Below are 27,300 nucleotides of genomic sequence, written 5' to 3' on the forward strand. Positions count from 1 at the left end.
AATAGTAGGTTTATTTGAACAGTGAGAGACAGAATAACAACAAAAAAATCCAGAAAAACGCATGTCAAAAATGTTATAAAATGATTTGCATTTTAATGAGGGGACCACCCAAAGGACATCCCTACAGCTTTGTAGGGCTAAAAGCTACAATACAAAATCAAGATCCCACAAACAACAGGTGGGAAAAGGCTGCCTAAATATGATCCCCAATCAGAGACAACGATAGACAGCTGCCTCTGATTGGGAACCATACCAGGCCAACATAGAAATACAAAAAACTACCCAGCCTAGTCACACCCTGACCTAACCAAAATAGAGAATAAAAAGTCTCTCTAAGGTCAGGGCATGACAGTAAAATAATTATTTAGTATATTTTTTTATTATTTTTACTTTTTACAATACAAAACATACACATACAAACAACAACATTACAAAACACCCATTACATCACACCTGCCCAGACACACATGCTCACACCCCCATCTCCAGCGCCGCATCACTCTCTGCCACATGGCCTCAAACTGCACCACTTTGTTTCTCTCCATTGCCCACGCACTTTCAACATTTAAATAATAAAGCATTTGACCTTTCCATTGTGTTAACAATGGAGGATTGGTTGATTTCCAGTTTTTGAATATATGTTTTTTCAAGATGATTGAATATACCAAAAAAGTATAGTCCAACCTACTGAGTATCTCATTGCACCCTCATATGCCATGTCTTGAAATATGCAGACAGACGGAAAACTTTTGGACTTTAGAGCATTCCCAGAAGGCATGTATTATTGAGTCATTGTTAGATTTATATGACTCTGCCATTGAGCTGTAGAATTTGTGAATGTTGTCTCTTGTATAATACATTCTATACATTAGTTTAGTTTACACTGGATTAAGCATATATTTTTGTTAACTGTAATTGTGTTAGTTAGGTTCCAATATTTCCTCCAACTTGTGCCAATATCAGTTCTTTTTAAGTCTTGGTTTCAATCGTTTTTTTGTTTAAAGAGATTGGATAGTTGGATAGGCTCTCTGTAAGGTTTTTTGTTTAAAGAGATTGGATAGTTGGATAGGCTCTCTGTAAGGTTTTCTATATCATATAAGTATAGTTTTCTGACACAAATAGGATTCCCTCAGCATTACTCTGACGTCCTAAGGATTCCGTAATATAAACGTTTTAAGTTGCATGTTTTTGAAAATATCTACATTGGTCAATCCAAAATTGCTTTTAATGCTGTCATTTTGTTGATCTCTGCCCTTTAGGGTTCCATGACAACAACATGATCTCTCACTCACTCACTCACTCACTCACTCACTCACTCACTCACTCACTCACTCACTCACTCACTCACTCACTCACTCACTCACTCTCAGGAAGATGTAAAATATTGGTCCGGCATATCAGGATATCATCTTCCCCTTTCTAAAGCAATTTCATCCGATTATGTATTATTTGTGTATATTTTTGCTTTAGGACATTTATATATAACCCTTCTTACAGGTTTAGGATCTTCATTTGACCTGTATTGTGAGGCTCTGGCTCAGTTGGTAGAGCATGGTGTTGTCCACGCCAGTGTTGTGTGTTCCAAGGTGCCACTAAAAAGGTGTTGACAACACCATAACCAAAAAGAACACTGTGCCTCTATAACGTTGTCAGAAACGCCGCGTTGCACTCGGCTTCTTTGCTCTCAGCACTCCTTCTTCCTCTTCTAAGACAAATCATAACTGTACACGCAAGAGTAGCAGAAGTACAGTTGATATACTGTTGAAGATGTGTTACAGTATGACAACGAATGTTTAAGAAATAGAATAGTGGCATTAATAGTTAAAATCCTAAAGAAATTGATTATGATTGTGACACAACAGCAGTGATGATGATATTGTTGAATGTGCATTTTCTGTGTGGACCAAATAAATCACACGTTCTAAACCTGTAGTAATCCTGTGGCTTGGGTGGGTGACTATTCTGTTTTCTGTAATTCAAAAGCTATATTCTGCTGTCCTATACTTAAAAAAATATATATATAATAATAAATGTTTACTTTAAATCATAACATTTGATTTACGCACAGAAAGAAAATGACTTGTTTTTAATGTCCATTGTTAGTGGATTCCACTGGGAGTTTTGTATATTACACTACATTGTTACATTGTTACATTGTTATCAGTATGAACAGACACCATCTGCTCAAAGACGAAAAGGAGACAACCATATATTTGTCATCACCACCATTAATAGACAACCACAGCCTATGGGAGTGTGTCCAAGCAGTGTTCTGTATAACAATGAACAGTCTCACAACCCAGACTCCTTAATGTCTGATTCAATTTAGGCCATACAGTTTGATAGAGTGGAGGAAGTGGAAAACAAGGTTGTCGATAGAAAAAAAGACAGAGAGGGGGAGGAAACTATTTGCACATCATTACAACACAGTATATATCCATAATATGACATTTGAAATGTCGAGAGAGAGAGAGAGAGAGAGAGCTAAAAGGAAGCAATTCCCAAACCTTCCATAACAAAGCCATCACCTACAGAGAGATGAACCTGGAGAAGAGCTGGGGCTCTGTTCACAAACAGGCCCCACAGAGCCCCAGGACAGCAACACAATTAGACCCAACCAAATCATGAGACAACAAAAATATAATTACTTGACACATTGGAAAGAATTAACAAAAAAACAGCGCAAACTAGAATGCTATTTGGCCCTAAACAGAGAGTACACACTTATTTCACTTGCTTTGGCAATGTAAACAAATGTTTCCTTTGCCAATAAAGCCCCTTAAATTGGAGAGAGAGAGAGTCCAGTTTAGGTCGTGTTGTTGTCATGGAACCCTAAAGAGCAGAGATCAAAAAATAAAATTAAACAGCAGCAGTTGCTAAACCCCCTCCTCGTCCTCCAACCTCATTTCCCTGCCTCACTGTCTCAGGGGTGTGACTCAACAGCAGCGGCTTAACTGAAACTCTGCCCAGAAACCTCTTAGTATGTCAGTGAGCCAGACACAGCCCAGACCACCACAGCCAAACACACAGGGTGGAAGAGAAGGAGAGCGAGTCAGAGACAGAGAGTTCTAGGCAAGTGATGAGAGCACAGTGACTACTTTTCATTTTATCTCTCATTTGGTGATGTCAGCAGAACTCAATCTACTAGACAGAAGCTTGACTGAGTTGATGGATACGGGTGCCATTTTTCTTCAGTAAAACAACCCTGAGAAGTTTGGAGAAACTCCTGAGAAGAAAATAAGACGGATCTTTATCACACTTTTGAATAGACCGTTCAGATAGGGGCAGAGTTTCAGCCCTGGTCTATGATTCTCATAGAAGAGATAGTGAGATTCTTCTTCACCATGACAGGCAGAGTTCATCTCCTGATTCTGGGTGAGTCCTTTATGTAAACTGTTTACACAGAAGTCATGTTGCCATGAAGAAGGTTGTGGGTTTGGGAGAGAAAGCACTAAATCAGACAGTGTTTATGTTTGGTTGGGGATGATTAGATGAAGAGAAAAGTAGAAGACATGTGGCTGTTAAACTTGAAGAGGCAAATCCTAACTTGAATTGAAATTTCACTTAGTCTCCCACTGATATCAAAGCATAACATAGTGATATTTTGACTTAAATTAGGATTTGCCTGAAATGCTGATGTACAAATTCATTGGCAGGTCATCATGATCAGGGTCCCACAGGAGGTCACTACAGGGTTGAACACCTCTCAGCTTAGCCTGCTCCAAGATCTGTTCTTACTGTCTTGACAACCCCTATGGTCATGGTCACATACCAGACACAAACAGATCTAGGATCAGGCTACTCTCAGATTGCATTAGACATAATTTCTGACATAAGATGAAACTACTTTTAGGAACAACTGAAAAATGTTATTAAGTAAAGCGGAATGGTTGAGTTATCAGTGGTGGAAAAAGTACCCAATTGTCATACTTAAGCAAATGAAAGGTACCTTTATAGAATATTACTCAAGTAAAAGTGAAAGTCTAAAAGTATTTGGTTTTAAATGTACTTAAGTATCAAAAGTAAATGTATATATCCTTTCACATTCCTTATATTATGCAAACCAGACGGCACAATTTTCTTGTTTTAAAAATGTATGGTTAGCCAGGGGCACACTCCAACACTCAGACATCATGTACAAACAAAGCATTTGTGCTTAGTGAGTCCGTCATGCAGTAGGGAAGACCAGAGAATTCCCTTGATAAGGGTGTAAATTGGACCATTTTCCTGTCCTGCTAAGCATTCAAAATTAAATGAGTACTTTTGGGTGTGAAGGAAAATGTATGGAGTAAAAAGTACATTATTTTCTTTAGGAATGTAGTGAAGTAAAAGTAAAAGTTGTCAAAAATATAAATAGTGAAGTACAGATACACCAAAAATCTACTTAAGTATACTTTAAAGTATTACTACTTTACACCACTGTGAGTTATTTTAATCCTTTGTATTGAAAGGAGTCAGATGACAGCAGAAATGTATCTCGTTCTTCTCAGTAATTGCAGGTTTAATGATATAGTGGTTTAATCCTAACATTTGAGAACATCTCTAAGACATAAGGTAGGGGGGAGAGCACAGCATTTCCCGTTGAGATATTTGAGACGACAATGTGACATTGTGTGTGCCAGGGTTGGAATCCATTTAAAATCCTGTTAATAGCCTGTTGAAATTGTTGAGTTGTTCAGTTTATTGAAACTATTTTACAAGTGGCTAATAGATCTGTCTTGCTTCCTTGTGGAATCCCTTTTACGGCATTAGCATTTATAACTTATTTCCAGTAAGTGGAAAATCAGCAGACCGTTGTCATAACACTGAATGACTTTTGGGAATCTGAGGACTAAAAGCCTGAAGGAGCACATTCAGAGGAATTAGCAGTAGACAGAGAGACAGCCAGAGAGACACTCTCCCTATTCTTCATCCTAGACTCTGGGTCCCTCTCTCTAAAGAGACCCTCTGTTCCTCGGCCTTCAACAGTGGTATCTATACTCTGTGATCTCCCCTGAAGCACCCCACAGTCTGATAACATTCACACCCCTCACCCATGTTGTCTTTGAAACTCACACATGTGCATGTACACACACAAATACAAAAACACACACACGTATGCACACACATACACTTTCTGAGAGAGAAAAAAATGTCCTTGTTGCCATGACATCACAGAAAGGTGATAACATTCAGTGTGATTTATCGCTGCCGTGAAGTAGACAGGAAGTCTTTGATGACACGTTGCAAGGGGTGGCTAATTGAGGTGAGGCGACCATCCCTCTTTAGGTGCATTTGGTTAGTTAGTGTCTCAATGGCTGAAACCTTTCATGTCAAATTCTTTAGAATTTAGAAGTATGAAATAAAATTAAATGTTATTGGTCGCACACATATATTTAGCAGATGTTATTGGGGGTGTAGCGAAATGCTTGCAGTAATATCTAACAATACACAACAATTCACACAAATCTAAAAAGTAAAATAATGGAATTAAGAAATATAGAAATATTAGGACGAGCAATGTTGGAGTACGGAGTGTATGTATATAAAATAGTATGTAAAGTGACCAGTGTTCCATTATTAAAGTGACCATGACTATGTACATAGGGCAGCAGCCTCTAAGGTGCATGGTAGAGTAACCGGGTGGTAGCCGTCTAGTGACAGTGATTAAAGTTCAGGGAGGGGTATTGGGGCGGTGGCCAGCTAGTGGTGACTATTTAACAGTCTGATGGCCTTGAGATAGAAGCTGTTTTTCAGTCTCTCGGTTCCAGCTTTGATGCACCTGTACTTACCTCGCCTTCTGGATGGTTGTGGGGTGAACAGGCCGTGGCTCGGGTGGCTGAGGTCCATGATGGTCTTCCTGGCCTTCCTGTGACACCGGGTACTGTAGATGTCCTGGAGGCCAGGCAGTACGCCCCGGGTAATACATTGGGCAGGCCACACTACCCTCTGGAGAGCTCTGTCTTTGCGGACGGTGCAGTTGCCGCAACAGGCGGTGATACAGCCCGACAGGATGCTCTCAATGGTGCATCTGTAAAAGTTTGTGAGGGTCTTATGGGCCAAGACAGTTTCTATCTCAAGGGCCAAGCCAAATTTCTTCAGCCTCCTGAGGTTGAAGAGGCGCTATTGCGCCTTTGTCACCACACTGTCTGTGTGGGTGGACCATTTCAGATTGTCAGTGATGTGTGCGCCAAGGACCTTGAAGCTTTTCACCTTCTCCACTGCGGTCCCGTCGATGTGGATGGGGGCGTGCTCCCTCTGCTGTCCACAATCAGCTCCTTTGTTTTGTCGAAGTTGATGGACAGGTTATTTTCCTGGCCCCACTCCCCCAGGGCCCTCACTCCTTTCGCTGTAGGCTGTCTCGTCATTGTTGGTAATCAGGCCTACCACTGTTTTGTCGTCTGCAAGTGAACGTGACGAACGTGGCCACGCAGTCATGGGTGAACAGGGAGTACACAAGGGGGCTGATCCTGCACCCTTTGAGGATCAGCGTACTGGAGGTGTTGCTGCCTACCTTCACCACCTGGGGGCGGCCCATCAGGAAGTCCAGGACCCAGTTGCACAGGGCGGGGTTCAGACCCAGGGCTCCGAGCTTAATGATGAGCTTGGAGGGTGCTACACAACGTTTTAGAAGACTCTCTCTGTGACCACAACATTCCACTCTACTGCTGCCTCTTCTCTCCACTCATTACCACAATGGACTGACTACCCATTCACTATCATACAGACAGGAGGTTTACAGTCATTATCACACAGTCCCATGCCAGGTGATGGCTTCCTGGTAAAGAGAAAATGGTCACCTCCGGACAGCCGTGTGCAATGCAGGGGTTATTATGGGCATATCCTGTGAGCACAGTTGCCGTAGGAATCATCTGCTGAAATCCAGACAGGGGGAATACCTTTTTGAACAGAGAGAGATAAACCTTTAAACCTTTAAAAACTATTGCTGCAAGTTTCTGTGCCTGAGACCTCTCCAACTGATTAATGTTACAACCTTACAATCATAGTCAAAGGTTGGTTCTACGAAAGTAGTTTTGTCATGTACTTGTCAATATTGCACATGTTCAGGGCACTCCCCCAATACCATAATGTTCTGTGCTATCCAGGATCCTTGGGATGTCCCTACCATATTGAATTTGAAATGTAAAAAGGTAAGGGTGAAGGTTAGGGTAAGGTGAGGGTTAAGGTTAGGGTTAGCTTTAGGGTAGGGATGTTCCAAGTATCCAGGATAGCACTGACCACATGATAATGGGACAACTTATTGGAGAATCTGCCTGTTGCTTACTCTGCAGCTCTTCACCTTGCCCTGCTGATGGAACATGTATCAGGCTGTCCCCCAGGATTCTCTAAAAATGGGAGAAATTGCACTGGTATGTACATGTCTGTCTTGTATTATATCTTCTATATATATATATCTTCTATATATATATATATATATATATATATATCTTTTATTTTGAATGACCATTCCCATTCCCCAACCATTCTACCTCTCTTCACACTTTCTCAATGCCTCTGTTTTTGACCCCAGATGAGAATGAGTGTAATCTTCCTAGTGATGACTATAACGATGAAACACCACACATCTGTGGTGAGAATGCAACATGCATCAACACTGAAGGAAGCTTCTACTGTCAATGTGCTCTTGGGTTCAGATCATCATCACAGAGGGTGAGCTTCACAGCTGACTCACCTGAAAAATGTATAGGTAAACAACTCTCTTTTTTAGTTACCTTATAGCATTTCTGTACATTGCAGTCCTGGCCTAGAGAACACAGCACTGCTGCAATTTTGGAATCCATACACTTATTCGGTATAGTGACTATACTGTACTGAACAAAATATAAACGCAACATGCAACAATTTAAAATATTTTACTGAGTTACAGTTTATATAAGGAAATCAATCAATTGAAATAAATAAATTAGGCCATTATCTATGGATTTCACATGACTAGGAATACAGATATGAATCTGTTGGTCACAGATACCTTAAAAAAAGATAGGGGAGTGGATCAGAAAACCAGTCAGTATCTGGTGTGACCACCATTTGCCTCATGCAGCACAACAAATCTCTTTCGCATAGAGTTGATCAGGCTGTTGATTGTGGCCTGTGGAATGTTGTCCCACTCCTCTTCACTGGCTGTGTGAAGTTGCTGGATATTGACGGGAACTGGAACACGCTGTTGTACATGTCAATCCAGAGCATTCCAAACATGCTCAACATGTCTGGTGAGTATGCAGGCCATGAAAGAACTGGGACATTTTCAGCTTCAAGGAATTGTGTACAGATCCTTGCGACATGGGGCTGTGCATTATCATGATGAAACATGAGGTGATGGCAGCTGATGAATGGCACGTCAATGGGTCTCTGGATCTCATCACGGTATCTCTGTCCATTCAAATTGTCATAGATCAAATGCAATTGTGTTCATTGTCCGTAGCTTATGCCTGCCCATACAATAACCCCACCGCCACCATGGGTCACTCTGTTCACAATGTTGACTTCAGCAAACTGCTCGCCCGCACAACGCCGTACATGTGGTCTGCGATCGTGAGGCCGGTTTGAAGTACTGCCAAATTCTCTAAAACAACATTTGAGGCGGCTTTTGGAATTCTCTGGCAACAGTTCTGGTGGACATTCCTGAAGTGTCACGTCCTGACCAGTGAAAGAGGTCATTTGCCATTTGTGTCGCCCAAATTCTTTTGGGGGTGGGGACAGACGGGTAGATTGGCGAAGGCGAGGTTAAGACCTGAGCCAACTCCCCGTGCTTACCGTGGGGAGCGAGTGACTGTAGAAGCACCGTGTTATGCGATGGTGCGCATGGTGTCGCCCATGCGCACTCACAGCCGGTGCGCTCGGTGCAAGCTCCCTACCGTTGCCGTGCTAGAGTTGGCCGGCAGCCAGGGAGAAGTGCACCGGTTCAACGTATCTGGTCTCCAGTGCGTCTCTTCGGCCCAGGTTATCCTGCACCTACTCTACGCACGGTACCCCTCATTCACCAGCACGGCCCAGTTCGTCCTGTACCAGCGCTCCGCCCTTGCCGGGCTATAATCAACATCGAGCCAGGACGGGTTGTGCCAGCCCTAAGCGCCAGACCTCCAGTGCGCCTCCAAGGCCCAGTGTACCCTGTGCCTGCTCTGCGCACTCTCCCTCCAGTGCGCCACCATAGCCCAGTACGTCCTGTGCCTGCTCCGCGCACTCTCCCTCCAGTGCGCCACCATAGCCCAGTACGTCCTGTACCTGCTCCTCGCCCCCTTCCTCCAGTACGCCTCCATAGCCCAGTACGGCCGGTGCCTGCTTTGAGCACTCGGTCCTCAGTGCGTCTCCCCAGTCTGGTGTGACCGGTTCCAGCTCCCTGTAGGAAGCCTCCAGTGATGATCAATGGTTCGAAGCCTCCAGCGATAATCCATGGCACGAAGCCTCCAGTGATGATCCATGGCCCGGAGCCTGTAGGGATGATCCATGGCACAAAGCCTCCAGTGATGATCCATGGCCCGGAGCCTGTAGGGATGATCCATGGCACGAAGCCTCCAGTGATGATCCATGGCCCGGAGCCTGTAGGGATGATCCATGGCACAAAGCCTCCAGTGATGATCCATGGCGTGGAACCAGTAGTGATGATCCATGGCACGGAGCCTGCAGCGACGCTCCTCAGCCCGGAGCCCCCAGCAACGCTCCTCAGCCCGGAGCCTCCAGCAACGCTTCTCAGCCCGGAGCCTGCAGCGGTGGTCTGCAGCCCAGAGCCTTCAGCGGTGGTCTGCAGCTCAGAGCCTTCAGCGGTGGCCTGCAGCCCAGAGCCTTCCGCGGTGGTCTGCAACTCAGAGCCTTCCGCGGTGGTCTGCAGCCCAGAGCCTTCAGCGGTGGTCTGCAACCCAGAGCCTTCAGCGGTGGTCTGCAACCCAGAGCCTTCAGTGGTGGTCTGCAACCCAGAGCCTTCAGCAGTGGCCAGCAGTGCGGAACCTCTGGTAATGATCCACAGGTCAGGGTCCCAGAAGCAGAGGGATCTGCGGGCAGAACGGGGGCTACGCCCGGAGCCGGCGGAGGGTCTGGGTGTAGCACAGGAGCCGTCATGGACGGTGGCCACCCTCCCTTCCCTCCCTTTTTGTTTAGGGTTCTTTTTGTGGGGTTTTTGGTTTGGTATGCAGTCGGGGTCTGCACCTTCGGGGGGGGGGGGGGGGGGTACTGTGATGTCCTGACCAGTGAAAGAGGTCATTTGCCATAGTAGAATGGTCAGGGCGTGGCAGGGGGGTTTGTTTTGTATGTATTTTGGGTTTTCTGTTTCCATGTGGGTTTGTTCTAGTTGTCTATTTCTATGTGTTGGTTTTCATGTTCGGCCGGGTATGGTTTCCAATCAGAGGCAGGTGTCGTTCGTTGTCTCTGATTGGAAGCCATACTTAGGGAGCCCGTTTTTCCTTTGGGGTTGTGGGTAGTTGTTTTCCGTTTTGTCAGTGTACCTTACGGAACTGTTGTCAGTCGTTTTATTGTTTTTGGTTCTATTGTCTTCATTAAAAGTTTAAAGATGAGCACTATACACGCTGCGCTTTGGTCTACTCATTTCGACGCCTGTGACATGGAGTCAATTGAACGCTCCCTCAAAACTTGAGAAATCTGTGGCATTGTGTTGTGTGACAAAACTGCACATTTTAGAGTGGCCTTTTATTGTCCGCAGTACAAGGTGCACCTGTGTAATGATCATGCTGTATAATCAGCTTCTTGATATGCCGGATTATCTAGGCAAAGGAGAAATGCTCACTAACAAGGATGTAAACAAATGTGTACACAACATTTCAGCTCATGAAACATGGGACCAACACTTTACATGTTGCGTTTATATTTTTGTTCAATGTATATTCTACATATGCATTTGAGGTGTGACTGACTATTCCTTTCTCTGTGCCTCAAGACATCAACGAGTGTTTGGAGAATAAGAACACCTGTGGTCCCAATGCCGAGTGTAACAATATATTAGGGTCCTATTCCTGCATCTGCAATGAGGGGTTTGTCTCCAGTACTGGAGTGGAAAGATTTATATTTGGCCAAGGAGTCACATGTGAAGGTAAGATGCCAAAGAAAACTGGTGATAACACTAACTATCAAAAGATGTGTACAGTACATCCAGAGAGCATATCAGGCATATACAGGATGTCATCATGTATGAAAAGGTGAGAGTTTCCTTTTCCTAATGGTATTTTTTACCCACATGTAGATAGAAACGAGTGTGTGGACAACATCACAATTTGCGAGAAACATGCACAGTGCTTCAACACACCAGGCAACTACTCCTGTGTCTGCAATCCAGGGTTTGGCCTGAAGTCTGGCAAAGCTCAATTCACAGGGAATGGAGAATCATGTGAGGAAATAACAGATCAGAAAGCCACCACAGACCAGACAGCAACCACAGACAGTGAGGACGCTCAAGGTGCTAAAGGTATGGGAGGAATTGTATTATCACCATGGATGGGTTTTCTAGAAATCCTGGTTGGAGGCCTCCAGATTTCCTGCTAATTCCAGGAATCTTCCAACTGGGATTTGGGGAAAACCTGGGAATTTTGAGAAAGTTAAATAATTTTTTATCTATACCCTTTGATGTATTTTTTCTCAATTGCTCCTCTTCCCCATGAAGCACCAGATACTAATTTCTTTATGACCAGAATGTGTAATTGATATTATGTGAATTGATCGGTTTTAGGTAGATCTGAACATCTTATGAAATTGTCACCTGTGCTTTCTGTCATTCCTTTGTAGACTTGTGTAAAATAAATAAGTTTATCTGTGGAGGGAATGGAACGTGCCATAATGCCACCAACAGTGGCCATCGGTGTGCGTGCCATGCAGGATTCACCAACTACGGAGACCCGCAGGGGAGATGTACTGGTGAGAATCACATTTATAGATCATCATTCTCATTGAGATGGAGCTGTTTCAACATGATTAAGTTGTCATCACTTCATCAATAATTTCATTAAAAAATATATTTTCATTTAAGATGCCTTATTCATTCATCTCTTCTGTTTCCACAGAGTTGAACTGTGACACGTTTGCGAGTGAGAAGCATCTTAAGATGGTAAGCCACATGAGTATACAGTGTAATGATTCACACCTACAGGGAATAGGTGTGAATATCTGCAGAACAAAATACAGACTAACTTCCTCCTCTCTCTACCCCCCCCCCCCCCCCCCCCCCCGCCTGCTCTCTCTCTCTCCTCACTTTCTCTCCTCATCCCTCGTTCTCAGGTCATCCCAGGTCTGCAGGATGCTGTGGCCCTGATGAGGACCAGTTGTCTGGAGTTGAGTGAGAGTAATACGGCAGAACAAGTCGATGGAGAGGCCCTGCTAGAGGTACTACTGCTTATTTATATATTTATAGTTGAGGCTCTTATTTATATTTGAGGCCCTTATTTATATTTGAGGCCCTTACTTATATTTGAGGCTCATTATAACCCAGGCATCCATCATAGAGGTTGACATATGCAGGTTCAGACTCAGCCCACACACATTAAGGAAAGGATACATGCAGTGAAACAACGACTGATGACCAGCACTGTTGGTACATCTAGCTTACAATGGAACCTAGCCTCCTTTCGCTGTATGACTTCTAAACATAGCATTGTGGTTAGTGTATGCCAAATATATAGTAATGTACATTTCGGAATTGGCCCTGACCCTGCCGTATATAACATTCTTCTTCTTCTTTTCTTCTTCTCTTATTTCTTGTGTTTTATTTCATTTATTTATTTTATCAGTTATACTATTTTGATATTGAATACTGCAATGTTGCGTAGTTGCAAGTTAAGAATTTCACTGTACTTGTGCATGTAACAAATAAAAGTCTCAGCCTCTCTGACTGTGTCTATGTAACCCCTCCTCCCCCACCTCTCTCTGTGTCTCTGTAGACTCTGTTGTCTGCTATAGACAGGCTCCTGTCTGGCGGGCCTCTGAATAATAACAAGGAAGTGAGTGTCTTGCTGGACCTGGTAGAGACTGCTCTGAGAATGATAGGACCTCTGCTGAAACACCCCGAGACCAGGAGGTTCAACACTCACACCGGTAGGAGAACATCCTGAACTCAGCCATGAGTCCAGACAACATAAACTCAGCCATGATTGTTTTGGTTTTTGAAGCCACCTAACGGAAGACAAGTTGTCATAACTTCCTTCATAGAATATGTTCATTTGTGGCCATTTTTGAATAGCTTACAAAGTTTTTCATTAGGCTATATGGGTCACATTTCATTGCATAATTTCCTGCGCACAAGTCTGCCTTTCTAGCAGATAACCATTCGGAGAGTTGTAACATCTCACCTACTGTAGGCCTGTTTGTGAAGATGTGAATGTATTTGCTTCCAGAGGTGGAGCTGTTGGTGCAGAGAAATGCCTCCTCACCCCAGGGACCCCTCACCTTGTCCTCTACACATGCTCAGCTAGACAGCCACTGGGAGACTGCTGCTGGAGACACCTCCTACCCAGGTTACCATCTTCATCATCCTCATCTTCATGATCAGCTTGAACACTGCCAACATAATCCCACCACAATCATCAGAACCAATCTTTATAATGTAATGATATAATGTGAAATTAATGTACACAGTGTACAAACTCCTAGACTTAAACATTTGCTTTCTCAGGATTTGCAACGGTGTCCCTGCTCAGCTATAAGGGTCTGGAGACATCCACCAACCATTCCTTCTCAGAGCTGAAGGCACAGGAGGGCCACAGCTTCCAGATCAACTCCAAAGTGGTGACGGCCACCATTAGTAACAAGGACACGTCCTTTCTCAAGGAGCCAGTCACGTTCACCTTCTCCCATTTGAAGGAGGTGAGGAGCAAAAGCATTACCCCTCTATCCCATTATGATGGTCTATGTGAATGTGGCAGTATCAAATCTTATTCATATGCTGCACTATATTTCAAGATCTATGCAGACATCTGAGTGAACCTGCTTTGCTTTTTCTGGGATGGTCACTATGTGAAGTGTCCTGGAGTAACATTGTTTTTCTACTTCTCTTCTATGGTAATTGTGAATGTTGTTTCCCAGTCAGATGAAGGGAACTACACCTGTGTGTACTGGGATGCTGAGTTGGGAGAAGGGACCTGGTCTGATCGAGGCTGTTTCCTGGTGAAGTCCAATGCCACCCACACGGTGTGCTCCTGCTACCACCTCAGCAGTTTTGCTGTTCTTATGGCTCTCTATGAGTTCAAGGTGAGGGGGATTTTTATTTTAGTCTAGCTGTACTTCTGCTGTAAGACAGAGCAGGAACAAGGCCTTTTCTAATAGTTTCATTTCACTTTCTATGTAATAGTGCAATAGGAGATCGTTTGGCTTTTAAAAAGTTTGCATTCCTTTGAGAACAGTGAATCCATGAAGATTTTTTTTTATTTTAATGTGTTCTGTGTCTTGCCTGGCTAGATAGGGCTCCATTATTATTGATCCAGGGGTATGTTGTCTATATTATTAAGACACATCCTTGAAAGTTGTCAGTCACTGTGACTCACAGGGGGTTGGTGACACATTACCTGGGGCTCGTAGTAATGGAGTGGAATAAGTGGAATGGTATCAAATTCATCAAACATATGGTTTCCATGTGTTTGGTACCATTCCATTTACTCCGTTCCAGCCATTATTATGAGCCATCCTCCCCTCAGCAGTCTCCACTGCTGTGACTATATGGTGACGTGTCTTCGCCTCCATTCCTCCCTCCAGGACACATTCCAGCTGCAGCTGATCACCTGGGTGGGCCTGTCCCTGTCCCTGCTGTGTCTCTTCATCTGCATCCTCACCTTCTCCCTGATCCGCTCCATCCGGAGCACCCGCAATACCATCCACCTCCACCTCTGCCTCAGCCTCTTCATTGCCAACCTGGTCTTCCTTGTCGGCATCTCACGCACCGAGAGCCAGGTAAGCTTGCATCCAACCAATCACATACGCTCTGCCCTCGAGGCAGAATTGCCCTCGGAACAAGATCGAATAAGGAAAACTCCACTGAGCTTTTCTGGCGTGGGCGGTCAGAGGATGTGACAATGTGTGTAACATTTACATGTGGTGTAGGTACTCTGTCTATGTGGGTGGTGAGAAAAATGTTTTAGTAGGAAGAAATGTTAATGTATGCAGAGATTGTGTGTTCAGTTGTGGGTAACTTATTGTATTGTGAACCTTATCACTATCTACAGTATATGTCATTTCGCTCACATTTAGTTTTCTCGATCACTCTCACCCCTTTATTTCCTTTCTCTTCATCCCTCTCTCCTCTCTTCCTCAGTCTGCTTGTGCGGTGGTGGCTGGGCTGCTTCACTTCTTCTTCCTGGCAGCGTTCTGCTGGATGTGTCTGGAGGGAGTGCAGCTCTTCAGGATGGTGGTCCTGGTCTTCAACACCACCTTCAGGCCCCTCTACATGATGGCGGGGGGCTACGGCGTTCCTGCTGTCATCGTCGCCATCTCTGCCCTCGTCAACGCCAAAGGATACGGAACCGAGCGCCAGTGAGTGACCACTGCATCGATCCCTGACAGTGTCATCTCCTGACTGGATTCCCTATATATATTTGTCTGACTCCCTGTCCTTCTCTGTTGTGTACTATAGAGATCAGGTATTGATGTGTCTTCATGTGTGCATTGTGTGTTTTAGCTGCTGGCTCAACCTTGAGGATGGATTCATCTGGAGCTTCTTTGGCCCTGTCTGTATCATCATCATGGTGCGTATCACAGATGAAAGGTGGAATAGTTTCATCACTCCTACTTACAATGTTTTGTGTCATGTTAGTTCTACTTATCTCCCTCTCCCCTCCTAGGTGAACGTGTTTTTCTTCCTCATCACAGTGTGGAAGTTGGCCCAGAAGTTCTCCAGCCTGAACCCTGACCTTGACAAACTCCGCAAAATCAAGTGAGCCGGCAAAGAAACGGACGTTCTCACACAGGCTGTGTTATAGCCCATAACAAAGGACCACTGTTTTTCCTGGCCAGAACATGTGGGAAAAAAACAGGCCTTACTATAAAATGACATGTTGTGACCCATGCCCTCGATCTAACTTTATGTGTGTTTGTCGCCTCCTGCAGGGCATTCACCATAACTGCAGTTGCTCAGCTGTGTGTGCTGGGCACCATGTGGATCTTTGGCTGTTTCCAGTTTGAGGAAAGCACGCTGGCCATGTCGTACCTGTTCACCATCCTCAACAGTCTGCAGGGGGTCCTAGTGTTCCTCATGCACTGCCTGCTCTCTAAACAAGTACGTCACGACTCAAGACTCTGTCAACCAGGGGCCTTGAAACAGTTCTAATATGGACATTGTACAGATGAGTCCAAACTGTTGGGCTTGGTGGGATGAAATGTAATCTCAGTAGTGGGCCGTGAACCAAAAAACCTGAAATAACATTGTTCATCAATACATAAGATCATTCTGGAAGCTTCTGGCGGGCCAAACCAAATGTCAAGGACAAAGTCAAGGACCCTCCCCAAACAAAAGCCTAGGGGGAGGAATTCATCATTGTTTAAATATTCCCCATGTAATGTTAAATGGGGAGCTAACATGGCTGTCATAGAATGTTGTAGTGTCATGTACATGCACCATTATGTTCATTCTATATAGTATTTTTTTGGAGCTAACAGTGTCATGTAAATGCATCAAAATGCAGAAACCACACTGGCCCAACTCTCTAAATACATGGCTTTGGGTTATTCTACTTTGGATAAATTCCAAATGAGTTGTTAAGTGTTTAAATAATACTGATTGAGTTTAGTTTACTGTAGGGCCTACAGTTAAGGGTAGGCGAATATGTGCTTGTTGGACTCATAACAAATATGGTGGATAATTAAGATGATGCATAAAAGCTGTTTACCATTGAAATAAATGGTCAAGGTTATGTCTATGTAAATGGCCGTTCCCTGTCTCTCATGAGTATGCTCAAACATGGTAACACTAGAGAACGAACACCCACTTACAGAAACAGGAACAGTGACCATTTTTTTTAAATTGGAAACTGCACAATAACAGCTGGTTCTGGTCTACTTATTCCCTTCCCCCCACCCCTGCTCGACCAGCTTTCTCTACCATCTTTGCTCATAGTGCTCTTTTTTGCACCTTGTAGGTGAGAGAGGAGTATAGCAAGATCCTGGTCAGCATCTGTGCACTACAGAAGATGAAGTACTCAGAGTTTTCCTCCAACCAGTCAAGCAACAGCAAATCACAGGTATTAACTCTTACTAATTGAGTAGCCAATATCTAAAAGAGCAGAAAGTCCTTTAATGTGATGTAAGTACATGTCCTCCAACACTGTTGAATTTGAGTGACAGCGAACACGAAGCGAAGTTCTGCATAAAAGTTCTGCATAAAAGGTCTGCGAGGTAAAGTTCTGCGAGGTAATGTTCTGCGAGTAAAAGTTAGACCATATTTATTGTTTACAGGAAAGTCATTAAATATATTCTGACGAACTGCCCTTGGAAAAAAGAATGGGATGGTAAAATCTATTTCTGTCATGTACTAAGAAATTCTAGATCTTGAGGTGCAATACGTTTAAATAGATCCTCAAGGAAGATGGATTGCTTTGATTATACTATTTGATGATAAACACATGGCTCATACATTTATATGGACCGAATAATGACCATCCAAACTTCTTTGAAAATATTTATAATAAACTAATTAGATACAAATAACACTATTACAGTTTTAAGTAAGTCAGTAGACCGTAAAGGAAATCATACTACCAACTATCACCGTCTGGCGTTCATAGAGATTATGAATATTATGGGCACGTTGGAATTGACTGACATTGGCTCAGAAACCCGGATCTCGTAAGATATACATGGAGGAGGCTTAATCAAGCTAGTCGGATTGATTATTTTCTGGTGTCCTTTTCTATGGTGCCAAAAGTGAAATATGTATTGATTGAGGATCGAATGCGATCATATCATCAACTTATATCCTTCCATATAACTATGACAGACTTTCCACGAGGACAGGGATATTTACAATTTTAACTGGGTTTATTGACTGACAGAACTTTCTTAACAAAAACTAAGGACATAACATACTTTTCTTGCACAATACAGGTTCAACGGATCCACGTATCATATGGGAGGCCAATCAATTGAATCTTCATCCCCAAAAAATTGGTCAACAGAGAAAAGGCTTACAACAGAAATAGAAAATCTAACATTAGACATCAATGGTGTTGATGAATGTACTGCAGAAGCACTGAATAATCTATACACAACGTAAAAGGAGTTTGAGGAACTTATTCATGAAAAAAATAATGCTTAACTTATCTAAAAAACAGAGCAAATTGGATGGAGAATGACAAAAAATGCACCAAGTTTATCCTAAACCTTCAATAAAGAAACACAACCAAAAATAACCTACAGAAAATAGTTACAAAGATGGATAAATCCTTATCCCACCAAAGGATAAAAATATTTTAAACAAGTTCCTCAAACCTCATTTGACAATGAGTTTTGTGATATCTTTCTCCCAAAAAATCATGTTAAACTATTTCAGACACCAAAAAAATATTGTGAAGGCCTAATTACACATGACAATCTATGGTTGGCACTTGACTCCTTTCAGACAGGAAAAACCTCTGACCTTGATGGCATTCCAATAGAGATATATTCAACTTTTTATGTTCTACTGAAAGATCCATTACTATTATGTTTTAATTACTCGCATATTAATTGCTACCTGTCGGACACACAAAGAGTGAATGATCACTCTCTTACTGAAGCAGGAGCCAGGAAGGCAGTACAAACACCCAACATCTTCAACAACAAAAAAAGCAAAAAAAATCATTTTGAATTAAAAATGTCCTACCAGACATTATTCAACACGATCAGACGGGATTCTTAAAAGGAATATATATTGGAGACAACATTACACAACTACTAGAAATAATTGAAAACTACGGGAATGCAGGGAAAACAGGTATAATCTTTATAGCAAATTTTGAGAAAGCCTTTTATCCTGTCTAGAATCTGTGTAAGTGCCTGGATTTTGTTGTTGTTGCAGAATCTCTCATAAGATGGGCAAAAGTAATGTACAACAATTCTTCATGCAAAATAATAAATAACAGTTACTTCTCTGAGAAGGTTGAATAGTTAAGAGGAGTAAAACAATGTGCCCTCTGTCACGAGACTTATTTGTTATAGCCATTGAACTGTTAGCTGTAAAAATCTGATCTAGTGATAACATTAAAGCAACACTGCAGAAATCGCTCCACCATTTCCTGGTTGCTAAAATTCTAATTTTAGTATGTGACAAAACAAGCACATATAGTGTAGGGCATCCTTGAACCATCTAAACCACTGATAAATATATGTTCCATAACCAAAAATATTGTACTTTCAGCTGATGTACAAAACTGAAATTAAAAGACGCAAAAACTAAACTTAAGAATGGGAAGCATAGAAATAGCTCACAGAACAGATCTACCGCTTCTTAGATTTGCTTTTAATGAGAATGACAGATCTATAACTATAACTTACTTTTTTATGTGAATTTGGTCGCCCCAAAAGTTACATATTGCAGCTTTAAGGGGCAAAACATTTGTGAATTAGAGACAAAAGTATCTATGTACGCCGATGATTCAAGATTTTCTTGAGTCCTCAATCTTCAACCTTCAAGGGCCTTATGTGGCCTCTCGATTGAATGGGTGGATGGTGAAGTTTGTGCTTGGTTTACATATACCAGAAAAGTTTAACGATCTTGGAACTATTAACTTCGATAGAAAACAAAATAGAGAGGGAAACACCTGTCCATCTATGGGAAAGTTACCCTGATTCATTCTCTATTGATATCTCAGTTTATATTTACTAATGGCTACTGGCTTCAGGAGAATCCTTTTTCAAGTCATGCGAGAAACAAATATTTAATTTTAATGGCAAACCAGACAAAGTTATATTTATGTAACAAACATGAGTTTGGATATTAAGGCATTAAACCTCTCTCTTAAAGTCTCTATTATACCAAAATTATATCTAAATCCAAACTGGTTTTCCAGATGGATACTAAGAGGCAGATCCAATTTCAAAAGTGAGCTTTTTGCTTTTATACTGATTAAAACAAACCATTGCCGGTGGATTGATAACGTAACCCTGTTTAAAGTATTCTTATTTTAAAATGAAGCCATACAGAGCTGGTCAAAATTCAAATTTCATCCTCCAGAAGAGGCAGAACAAATATTACAGCAAATAATATGTCTAAACTCCAATGTACTGATTTTTTGGGGGAAGAAATGTAGAAGGAAGGTATCATGTTTATGAATGACAATGTAAATAAGGACAGTAAAATTATGTCACATGAGAAATTAACAAATGTGTATGGCGATAAATACAGAACAGAAGTATAACCAACTCATTGCAGCTCTGCCACAAAAATGGAAGAGACAATTACTCAAAACAGAAACAAATTAATTGGTTTGTCTGCCTCCAATGAAAAACCATGCATAGCTTAAAATGACAGGTATAAATCATAAAATGTACCAGTTTCAATATAGGGTTGAGAGGTTTGACAACTATACAGCATAAAATTCAAGATAGTTGGGAACAGGTTTTTGATGTCCCAATACCATTGAATCAGGTTTATGAACTGATATCCTCTTACATCTAGACGTTCCGCTAGCGGAACACCTGCACCAATATCCAATGATGGGCGTGGCGCGAAATACAAACTCCTCTAAAATCCGAAAACTTCCATTTTTCAAACATATGACTATTTCACAGCATTTTAAAGACAAGACTCTCCTTTATCTAACCACACTGTCCGATTTCAAAAAGGCTTTACAGCGAAAGCAAAACATTAGATTATGTCAGCAGAGTACCCAGCCAGAAATAATCAGACACCCATTTTTCAAGCTAGCATATAATGTCACAAAAAACAAAACCACAGCTAAATGCAGCACTAACCTTTGATGATCTTCATCAGATGACACACCTAGGACATTATGTTATACAATACATGCATGTTTTGTTCAATCAAGTTCATATTTATATCAAAAACCAGCTTTTTACATTAGCATGTGACGTTCAGAACTAGCATACCCCCCCCCGCAAACCTCCGGTGAATTTACTAAATTACTCACGATAAACGTTCACAAAAAACATAACAATTATTTTAAGAATTATAGATACAGAACTCCTTTGTGCAATCGAGGTGTCCGATTTTAAAATAGCTTTTCGGTGAAAGCACATTTTGCAATATTCTGAGTACATAGCCCGGCATCACAGGGCTAGCTATTTAGACACCCAGCAAGTTTAGCCTTCACCAAAGTCAGATTTATTATTAGAAAAATGTTATTACCTTTGCTGTCTTCGTCAGAATGCACTCCCAGGACTTCTACTTCAATAACAAATGTTGGTTTGGTTCAAAATAATCCATCGTTATATCCAAATAGCGGCGTTTTGTTCGTGCGTTCAAGACACTATCCGAAGTGTAAATAAGGGTCACGAGCATGGCGCAATTCATGACAAAATATTTCTAAATATTCCATTACCGTACTTCGAAGCATGTCAACCGCTGTTTAAAATAAATTTTTATGGCATTTTTCTCGTAAAAAAGCGGTAATATTCCGACCGGGAATCGGCGTTTAGGTAAACAGACAAAAGAAAACAAAGCATGGGGTCGACGCGGGCACGAGCCTGAGTCTCACAGTACTGTAACCAGCCACTACCCAAACGAGCTACTTTTTTTCAGCCAGAGCCTGCAAAGCCACGATTCAGCTTTTTGCCGCCTTCTGAGAGCCCATGGGAGCCGTAGGAAGTGTCACGTAACAGCAGAGATCCTCTGTAATGGATAGAGATAATCAAGAAGGGCAAGAAATTGTCAGACAGGGCACTTCCTGCATGGAATCTTCTCAGGTTTTGGCCTGCCAAATGAGTTCTGTTATACTCACAGACACCATTCAAACAGTTTTAGAAACTTTGGAGTGTTTTCTATCCAAAGCTAATAATTATATGCATATTCTAGTTTCTGGGCAGGAGTAATAATCAGATTAAATCGGGTACGTTTTATATCCGGCTGTGAAAATACTGCCCCCTAGCCATAACAGGATATACAAAACAAAAAATGGACGCATCAATCCGATCTTTTCAATGTAAACTACTATATAGAATTCTCGCCACAAACATAATCCTCAGTATATGGCACAATGAACAGTCAGCCCTGTGCAGACTCTGTCATGAGGAAACACAATAAAAAGATGATCTCTTTTGGTACTGTCCTTCAGTGGCTCGGTTTTGGAGTCATGTCCAGGAGTGGTTGTTACAGTGCCTTGCAAAAAGTATTCATCCCTCTTGGTATTTTTCCTATTTTGTTGCATTAACCCCTGCAATTTATATAGATTTTTATTTGGATTTCATGTAATGGACATACACAAAATAGTCCAAATTGGTGAAGTGAAATGAAAGAAATTCAAAAAATAAATAATGGAAAAGTGGTGCGTGTATATGTATTCACCCCCGTTGCTATGAAGCCCCTGAATAAGATCTTGGGCAACCAATTACCAAGTCACATAATTAGTTAAATAAAGTCCACCTGTGTGCAATCTAAGTGTCACATGATCTGTCACATGATCTCAGTATATATACACCTGTTCTAAAAGGGTCCAGAGTCTACAACACCAACACCAAGCAAGTGGCACCATGAAGACCAAGGAGCTCTCCAATCAGGTCAGGGACACATTTGTGGAGAAGTACAGATCAGGGGTGGGTTATAAAAAAATATCAGAAACTTTGAACATCCCACAGAGCACCATTAATATGCCATCACAACAAACCTGCCAAGAGAGGGCCGCTCACCAAAACTCACAAACCAGGCAAGGAGGGCATTAATCAGAGAGGCAACAAAGAGACCAAAGATAACCTGCCAAGCTCCACAGCGGAGATTGGAGTGTCTGTCCATAGGACCACTTTAAGCCGTACACTCCACAGAGCTGGGCTTTATGGAAGAGTGGCCAGAAAAAAAGACATTGCTTAAGAAAAAAATAAGCCAACACGTTTGGTGTTTGCCAAAAGGCATGTGGGAGACTCCCCAAACTTATGAAAGAAGGTACTCTGGTCAGATGAGACTAAAATTGAGCTTTTTTGCCATCAAGGAAAACGCTATGTCTGGTGCAAACCCAACACCTCTCATCACCCCGAGAACAACATCCCCACAGTGAAGCATGGTGGTGACAGCATCATGCTGTGGGGATGTTTTTCATTGGCAGAGACTGGGAAACTGGTCAGAATTGAAGGAATGATGGCTGGAGCTAAATACAGGGAAATTCTTCAAGGAAACCTGTTTCAGTCTTCCAGAGATTTGAGACTGGGACGGAGGTTCACCTTCCAGCAGGACAATGACCATAAGCATACTGCTAAAGCAACACTCAAGTGTTTTAAGGGGAAACATTTAAATATCTTGGAATGGCCTAGTCAAAGCCCAGACCTCAATCCAATTGAGATTCTGTGGTATGACTTAAAGATTGCTCTACACCAGCGGAACCCATCCAACTTGAAGGAGCTGGAGCAGTTTTGCCTTGAGGAATGGGCAAAAATCCCACTGGCTAGATGTGCCAAGCTTATAGAGACCTACCCCAAGAGACTTGCAGCTGTAATTGCTGCAAAAGGGGGCTCTACAAAGTATTGACTTTGGGAGGGGGGGGTGAATAGTTATGCACACTCAATTTTTCTGTTTTTTTTGTCTTATTTCTTGTTTGTTTCACAATAAAAAAGATTTTGCATCTTCAAAGTGGTAGGCATGTTGTGTAAATCAAATGATACAAACCCCCAACAAATCCATTTTAATTCCAGGTTGTTAGGTAACAAAATAGGAACATGCCAGGGTGGTGAATACTTTCGCAAGCCACTGTAAGTCATATCTCTGTTCAGATGGACCTACAAACAGTACTGTTAGGAGAACTGAAAAACCACGATCAATCGATGGGAAATATGATTACACTCTTCGGTAAAGTAGTTATCTTTAGGGTAATCTTGGTAGAAATGGTACAAATAGAGAGGTTCAAGACGCTCGTAAGACATCACAGTAAAATAGAAGGATGTATTGCAAAAGGAAATAGTAAAATGGTCGTGTACTAGGAAAGATGGGTTAGTCTGTGGACATTGGAGGGTTGGAATTAAGATTACAGTGTACTGTATATGTGAGCTAAGATAGCTGTGAGTAGCAGTAGAATAAGTATTGTTGGCCGTTAGTTTTCTCCAATCAGCGGAGGATTGATAGTGCTGAAAAAAATATATATAATAATAATAATAATAATAGGGGGATTAGAAATTAGACAAACATTTGCATGATAGAACCCAGAATCTGTAATATTATTAAGGCTGATCTGCAAGTTAAAGTTCTGCATAAAATATTACATTTACTGTATTATACAAAGGATATAAGCATATTAGAATATTTAGATACAAGTCAAATGTGCATTCATCCAAACTTCAGAGTACTTCAATTTCAATTTCTCAGAGGGCACACTCTTATCAGGTTAACGGCCAATTTGGAACATTTGTTTTACAGCGCATTGTAAAATTCTCACTTCTTTCCCCATCCAGAGACATCTTTAATTAATCAGTCCATTAATTTAATCGTTAATTATTACTGACCATGGTTTGGGACATCATGTTCAGGCCTGAGCAGAGGTGTGATCAGTCTAGTCATTTCCTTCAAGTGAGATTGCTCAAAGGCAATTTTAAAAACCTTTCAAAGCACAACAAAGGAGGAAAAGAACTGTCATTTTTTATGGTTTCCGTAAAATAAGCAAACGTGTGATTCTGGGCCAGGGCCGAAGCTCCCTAAAGATGATGAGGTGGGTGAGGAAGGTGTTAAGTGAAGCATTTTGTCTGGCGGGTGAAAGAGAGAGACAGCAGAGCCACTTGTGCATTAATAATGAAGGACTGTGATGACGGAGTCTGATCAAAAAGCAACTGATTGACGTTGTTGTCTGTCTTTGCCCTCTCTCTTTGCCCAGACATCCAAGAGCGCCCAGAACACGAGAGAGTCTCAGATCTAGGGGGCTGGATGCTGGTTGCTGGACATGACCCCATGATGCCTGACCTCGTGACCTCCTAGCAACACCTGGGAGTTTTATAAAACCATAATCACCCTGGTTTAATGACAGGCATAAGTTAATGCTTGCCTGGTCTGAGATCTGTTTGTGCTGTCTTGCCAAAAGAGCACAAAAGGACCAGGATAGATTGATGGGATGGTTGATGTCCGTTCTTTTGTGACAACTATATTTTGCTTTAAGCAGTATTGTGCAAGACGTTTTACGATTCTGTAAATATTACTGTACTTTCTCGTTGGGCTGGCCTGGATATTATTTTAAGCTAAAACTCCAAAGAGTAACAATTACAAAGTTATTCATTGTTTTACACTGATTTTCCTATTGACAGTTTCATGTGTCTTTTTCCAACCTTGATATTCTTTGGATTATATAATGCTGATGAGAAACCCCCCTCCTACTGTAGAAGAGTGGACTAGTCCTGCATGGTTTAACCAGGGACAACTCATCATGGATTATTACATTATGCATTATCCAGGTACTTTCTCTGATCTTAAACATAGCAGATTAAAGCAACAAATTATAAAAAATAGTCATAAGCAATCATGGTTTTATAAAAAAAATCATTGTTTAAAACATAACCACCAAAGGTCGAGTTATGAGAGTCAGATTGAAATGTATATTTTGTGTATATAGTTTTATAATTGTATCTCAATTTTAAAAGAGATCAACCAAAACATGTACAAGAATCATGATCATGACTGTTACATTTGTTTCTAGTAAGGTGTGCATCCTGTCAAATAAGGACAAATTAAAATCATTGTAAATATTTTCTTTGTAAAGATCATTTGTATGACTGTTTTTTTTACTGGGTAATGGCATGCTTTTATCCCTGTACTGTAACTTCTCTGTTTTTAGACTTTATTTGCCACGCGATATTTTAATTGAATAAAATGTAAAAATATTTTGTATCTGTGCAGCTTGATTTATTTTGTTAAATGTGGTTCAAGATACTGTATATCTAAGAAATGTTTTTCTGTCTCATTTTTAGATTAAGGCAACTGCAGTATGTGTAGTCTACCTGAATCTGATGTGGAAATGTTTTGAAAAGGTTTCTGATTGGTTCAGAATTGTTTGTTTTAGTACAGACGTCAAAGTCTGAATGGGTGGGGATAGAGTCTCCATCAGATTGTCTCTCATCTCAGAAGATGCAAACTGACAAAGGCAATTTCAGTTATTTAGAGCCTCAATGGGTTTGCTAGTCAGAGTCACATGGTATGAAAACAGGAAATTAGAAATGTTCGCCTTGAAGTACCTTGATTTATTATAATTGCTTATAAACAGTCACCTCCAAAATTATTGGAACCCTTGATAAAGATGAGTAAAACAGACTGCATAAAATAAATACAAATACTGAGCTATAATGTATGCTAAATAAAAATAGAAAATTATATTGTTTTATAAAAATAAAATTGTAAATAATTGTTAAAGAATACTTTGTGCACCTTCCTCATTCCGTCAGTAGAGGATGCCTGGTTAATCTTTAAAAGTGCTTTCCTCACCATCTTAAATAAGCATGCCCCATTCAAAAAAATGTAACTAAGAACAGATATAGCCCTTGGTTCACTCCAGACTTGACTGCCCTTGACCAGCGCAAAAACATCCTGTGGTGTACTGCATTAGCATCGAATAGCCCCTGTGATATGCAACTTTTCAGGGAAGTTAGGAACCAATGCAGTTAGGAAAGCTAAGGCTAGCTTTTTCAAACAGAAACTTGCATCCTGTAGCACAAACTCCAAAAACTCCAAACTCTCTTTCACATCGTCTGAGATTCCTAAAGATTGGAAAGCTGCCACAGTCATCCCCCTCTTCAAAGGGGGAGACACTCTAGACCCAAAATGTTACAGACCTATATCTATCCTACCCTGCCTTTCTAAAGTCTTCGAAAGCCAAGTTAACAAACAGATCACCGACCATTTCAAATCCCACCGTACCTTCTCCCCTGTGCGATCTGGTTTCCGAGCGGGTCATGGGTGCACCTCAGCCATGCTCAAGGTCCTAAATGATACCATAACCGCCATCGATAAAAGACAATACTATGCAGCCGTCTTCATCAACCTGGCCAAGGCTTTTGACTCTGTCAATCACTGCATTCTTATCGGCAGACTCAACAGCCTTGGTTTCTCAAATGACTGCCTCGCCTGGTTCACCAACTACTTCTCAGATAGAGTTCAGTGTGTCAAATCGGAGGGCCTGTTGTCCGTACCTCTGGCAGTCTCTATGGGGATGCCACAGGGTTCAATTCTTGGGCCGACTCTTTTCTCTGTATATATCAATGATGTCGCTC

The 27,300-nt window shown here is 41.7% G+C and overlaps 1 protein-coding gene across 1 annotated transcript; it reads left to right on the forward strand.

Moving 5' to 3' along the window:
• The first annotated feature begins 2,998 nt into the window (after nucleotides 1-2,998).
• LOC100380774 (adhesion G protein-coupled receptor E3) lies at nucleotides 2,999-25,924 on the forward strand. The gene is made up of 19 exons (XM_014194019.3): nucleotides 2,999-3,375; nucleotides 7,272-7,349; nucleotides 7,511-7,687; nucleotides 10,886-11,038; nucleotides 11,189-11,410; nucleotides 11,728-11,856; nucleotides 12,003-12,046; nucleotides 12,217-12,321; nucleotides 12,876-13,029; nucleotides 13,329-13,448; nucleotides 13,607-13,797; nucleotides 14,017-14,181; nucleotides 14,683-14,877; nucleotides 15,239-15,456; nucleotides 15,602-15,668; nucleotides 15,765-15,856; nucleotides 16,030-16,198; nucleotides 17,058-17,159; nucleotides 24,921-25,924. Exons 1-19 carry the CDS (start codon nucleotides 3,306-3,308, stop codon nucleotides 24,960-24,962), a joined length of 2,493 nt encoding a protein of 830 aa, XP_014049494.3. The 5' UTR covers nucleotides 2,999-3,305; the 3' UTR covers nucleotides 24,963-25,924.
• Nucleotides 25,925-27,300: the final 1,376 nt, after the last annotated feature.

Source organism: Salmo salar, chromosome 03 (assembly GCF_965601325.2).
Source record: "Salmo salar chromosome 03, fSalSal1, whole genome shotgun sequence".
Classification (NCBI taxonomy): domain Eukaryota; kingdom Metazoa; phylum Chordata; class Actinopteri; order Salmoniformes; family Salmonidae; genus Salmo; species Salmo salar.